Source organism: Arachis hypogaea, chromosome 14 (assembly GCF_003086295.3).
Source record: "Arachis hypogaea cultivar Tifrunner chromosome 14, arahy.Tifrunner.gnm2.J5K5, whole genome shotgun sequence".
Lineage (NCBI taxonomy): Eukaryota > Viridiplantae > Streptophyta > Magnoliopsida > Fabales > Fabaceae > Arachis > Arachis hypogaea.
In genome coordinates, this window is record NC_092049.1 from 62,261,638 (window position 1) to 62,266,535 (window position 4,898).

The 4,898-nt window shown below is 44.1% G+C and overlaps 1 protein-coding gene across 1 annotated transcript; it reads right to left on the bottom strand.

Moving 5' to 3' along the window:
• Nucleotides 1-1,339: 1,339 nt before the first annotated feature.
• On the bottom strand, nucleotides 1,340-4,611 carry LOC112742625 (uncharacterized). The gene is made up of 2 exons (XM_025791862.1): nucleotides 3,643-4,611; nucleotides 1,340-1,591 (listed from the first exon to the last, which is right to left on the bottom strand). Exons 1-2 carry the CDS (start codon nucleotides 4,609-4,611, stop codon nucleotides 1,340-1,342), a joined length of 1,221 nt encoding a protein of 406 aa, XP_025647647.1.
• Between the last annotated feature and the right edge of the window lie 287 nt (nucleotides 4,612-4,898).

The following is a 4,898-nucleotide window of genomic DNA, read 5'->3' on the forward strand; positions in this document are numbered from 1 at the left end:
CACGCGTACGCGTGGGCAGAAGAAGAGCAGAGGATGTGTATGCTTCAAGGAACGCGCGCGTGGGAACAATTGCGCTAGTAGCACAAAGTCAGCAAGAATCTCGCACAACTCTCTGGTTGAAGTACCAAGAGTTGGCTGTAGGAGCATCAACGCGTACGCATCACGCGACGCACACGCGTGGATGGGTAGAAAGCAGATCGACACGTAAGCATCCGCCACGCTTACGCGTGGGTGGGAGTTGTGCTCCCGGCACAAGTGTCATGCGATGTTCGCGCAACTATCGGAAAAAATGTACCAAGGGGTGAAAATGCCCGATCAACGCGTGCGCGTCATCTACCCTTACGCGTGGATACGCGGAACAACAAAGGGACACGTACGCATCATAGAACGCGCAGGCGTGAGAGGCGTCAAGCATTGGGCATAAAGTTGGCATACTTCTCGCATAACTCTCGGATTTGTATACCAAGAGTAGGAGAAAAGCAATCGACGCGTACCCGTCGCCCACGCTTACGCGTGGGTTGCACGGATAACATCAAGGATGCGTACACATCAGGCGCACGTACGTGTGGCATGATCATACGTGGGGCTCAGTGGTAGCGTAAATCTTGCCTAGCTCTCGGGTCTGTGAACCAAGAGCTGGAGAAATGCCATTGACGCGTACGCGTCTACCACGCTTGCGCGTGGATAGGCCCTTTTTCTCATAAGCATGAAGAAATGCATTTTCAACATAATCTTGGTAGGCATTCAAGCTAACAAGGTCAAAAACACTCAAAAATCCATGCAATATCAAAATGAAGTGTTTTCTTCAACATTAAGAAACCAACCCAACCAAGATCAATGACAATCTTCATGAACTTCCTAATCAAGACAAGCAAAATCAAGTCTATCTAAATAAACTCTAGAACTAAGCAATCACAAAATCTGCAAAAGGTGCAAAAAAGAAGATCTTACCATGGTGGTGTGTCTTCCACCTAGCACTTTTGTTTAACATCCTTAAGTTGGACGGTCATTACCTCACATCTCTTCGTCTTCAGGTGCATCCTCAAGGAGGAACACCTCAACCTCTTTGTTGCTTTTCATCTTCTCTCCATGGTATAGCTTCAGGCGATGACCATTAAGCTTGAAGATGTTGGGGCTTGAAGGATGACTCAAATGAAAGACCCCATACGGTTCTGCCTTTTCCACTCTATAAGGTCCTTCCCATCTTGACCTCAACTTTTCTGGCATCAACCTCAGTCTAGAATTATAGAGAAGGACAAGGTCTCCAGCTCTAAATTCCCTTCTCCGGATATTCCTATCATGTACCGCTTTCATTCTTTCCTTGTAGAGCCTCGAACACTCATAAGCTTCCAATCTCAGACACTCCAATTCTACCAACTGTAGCTTCCTTTCGATTCTGGTCCCCCAAACCTGAGTTGCATTTTTTGACTGCCCAATACGCCTTGTGCTCTATCTCCACCTGTAGATGGCAAGCTTTGCCATAGACCAACCGAAATGGGCTCATGCCAATTGGCGTCTTGTAAGCCGTTCGGTAGGTCCATAGCGCATCAGTGAGCTTAGCACTCCAGTCCCTCCTATGAGGCTTCACAATCTTTTCCAATATGCGCTTGATTTTTCAGTTGGAGACCTCTGCTTGGCCATTCATTTCGGGATGGTAGGATGTGGCTACTTTGTGGATGATGCCATACTTTTTCGTTAACCCTGTTAATCTCTTGTTGCAAAAATGTGAGCCTTGATCACTCACGATTACTCGTGGTGATCCAAAGCGACAAATTATATTATTTCGAACAAAAGAAAGAACCACATTAGCATCATCCGTCCAGGTGGGTATCGCTTCCACCCATTTGGAAACATAGTCAACAACTAGCAGAATATAGAGGAAACCATTAGAGTTTGGGAAAGGCCCCATGAAGTCAATACCCCAAACATAAAAAATCTCACAAAACAACATAGTTTGTTGGGGTATCTCATTCTTTTTGGAGATATTACCAAACCTAAGGCATTGTGGGTAAGATTTATAAAAGAGAGAAGCATCTTTGAAAAGTGTTGGCCACCAAAATCCACAGCCTAGAATCTTTCAGGCAGTTCTTTGAGGTCCATAATGGCCACCTCCCTCAGGGGAGTGGCAAGCCTCCAAGATAGACTGGAATTCGGTTTGTGGGATGCACCTCCTAATTACTTGATCTGCACCACATCTCCAAAGGTACGGGTCATCCCATACATAATATTTGGATTCTCTTTTAAGCTTATCCTTTTGATGCTTGGAGAAATTGGGAGGAAAGGTGCGAGCCACCAAGTAATTGGCAATAGGTGCAAACCAAGGGATCACTTCAGAGATTGCTTGCAAGCCCTCAAGGGGAAAGGCATCATTAATAGGAGTGGGATCGCCCTTTGTGTGTTCAAGGCAACTCAAGTGATCCGCCACTAGATTTTGCGAACCACTCCTATCTCTAATTTCTAGATCAAATTCTTGCAATAGCAATACCCATCTTATCAACCTTGGTTTAGTCTCTTTCTTGGCCAACAAATATTTCAATGGCGCATGATCCGAGTACACTACCACCTTGGAACCAAGTAGATAGGCCTGGAATTTATCCAAGGCAAAGACAATGGCTAACAATTCCTTCTCAGTGGTAGTGTAATTGGATTGGGCTCCATCCAAAGTTTTAGAGGCAGAGGCAATGCCATAAGAATTTTACCTTCGCGCTGTGCTAGCACGGCTCCTACCGCATAGTTTGATGCATCATACATGATTTCAAATGGCCGACTCTAGTCAGGCCCTTTACTATGGGAGCTTGGGTCAACGCAACTTTGAGCTTGTCAAAGGCCTCCATGCACTCTTCACTTAGGTCAAATTCAACACCCTTTTGCAACAACCGAGAGAGAGGTAGTGCCACCTTACTAAAGTCCTTAATAAATCGCCGGTAAAAACCTGCATGACCAAAGAATGCACGGACTTCCCTCTCGGAAGAGGGGTAAGGCAAGCTAGAAATAACATTGACCTTTGCCGGATCCACAAAAATACCATTATTAGAGACAATGTGCCCTAAAATAATACCTTGTCAAACCATAAAATGACATTTCTCAAAGTTTAGAACAAGGTTTGATTTAGTACACCTCTCTAATACTTTTGCAAGGTTGTCCAAGCAAAGATCAAAGGAGTCCCTGTAGACACTAAAATCCTCCATGAATACCTCCATGCATACTCTAGAAGATCCGCAAATATACTCATCATACACCTTTGGAACGTTGTCGGTGCATTACATAAGCCAAATGGCATTCTCTTGTAGGCATACGTTCCGAAGGGGCATGTGAAGGTAGTTTTCTCCTGATTTTCTAAAGCAATGTGGATTTGAAAATACCCATAATAGCCATATAAGAAACAGTAATGAGATTCACCAGACAATCAATCAAGCATTTGATCGATGAACGGTAACGAAAAGTGATCCTTCCTAGTAGTCGTGTTCAAACGCCGATATTCAATACACACCCTCCATGAGTTTTGTACCCTCGTAGCTATAAGCTCCCCGCTCTCATTCTTGATTGTGGTAACCCCGGACTTCTTTGGGACGACTTGGACGGGGCTTACCCATTCACTATCCAAAATGGATAGATAATATCCGCTTCTAATAACCGGGTTACCTCCTTATTTACAACCTCTAGAATGGTAGGATTCAAACGCCTTTGAGGTTGCCGAACGGGTCTAGCTCCTTCTTCTAGGAAAATTCGGTGCTCACACACTTGAGGGCTTATGCCCACTAGGTCCACCAAGCTCCACCCTATAGCCTTTTTGTTCCTTCTCAAAACATGAAGCAACTTCTGCTCTTGGTGGGAAGTGAGCTCCCTTGCAACAATTACCGGGAACTTTTGAGCTTCATCAAGATAGGCATAATTTAGGTAGGGCAGAAGTGGTTTCAACTCTAAACTTTGTTCATGACGTGGCATTTGAACTTCCGGTAAAGCCGGAGGGGGTATGGTGTTCTCTTCACATTCGTGGGGGCTCCCTACACTCGGACCTTCAATCATACTCTTCTCATCAAGATAAGTATTATGTACTTCGGCCACAACATTGTCAATTAAGTTACACCGGAAAATTGAGTGATCCTTCGGCGGGTGTCTCATGGCTTCATCAAGGTTAAAGCTAACAACTCTTCTATCAATCTCAAAAGAATAAGTACCCGAAAAGGCATCTAGTTTGAACTGAGAGGTCCTCAAGAACAGCCTCCCAAGAAGAATAGATGATGTTCTTTCACATTCACTCGGCGGCATCTCCAAAATATAGAAATCAATCGGAAAGACTAACCCCTTTATACTTATTAGCACATCCTCCGCAATACCAACCACGGATATTATGCTCTTGTCCGCCAATACAAACCGAGCCGCCAACCATTTCAACGGCGGGAGCTTCAACACATGATAAATAGACAGAGGCATGACACTAACACATGCACCAAGATCGCACATACAATCAATGAATTGGACACCATCTATGGTACAAGTGACTAAGCAGGGGCCTGGATCACCACACTTTTTCGGTATTGCTCCCATCAAAGCCGAAATGGAGGTCCCCAATGGAATGGTTTCTAACTCATGAATTCTCTCCTTGTTCATGCATAATTCTTTCAGAAACTTGGCATATTTAGGGACTTGATGGATCGCGTCAAAAAGAGGGATAGTTGATGACAAGTCATCTTAGCCCATTTTAGCTAGTCTTTTTCTTTTGTTTTCATTAGAATTATGCACTTTCTTAAGCTACAAGCAAGCTAATTGAGTAGATTTTCATGTTTCCCTTGATTGAACCAACCATATGTGAATTCATGCCATTTCATGAGGTTTTGAACTATATTTGTTGCATATTGTGGAAGATTGAATACCTCATGATTTTGAGCAAAACTTTG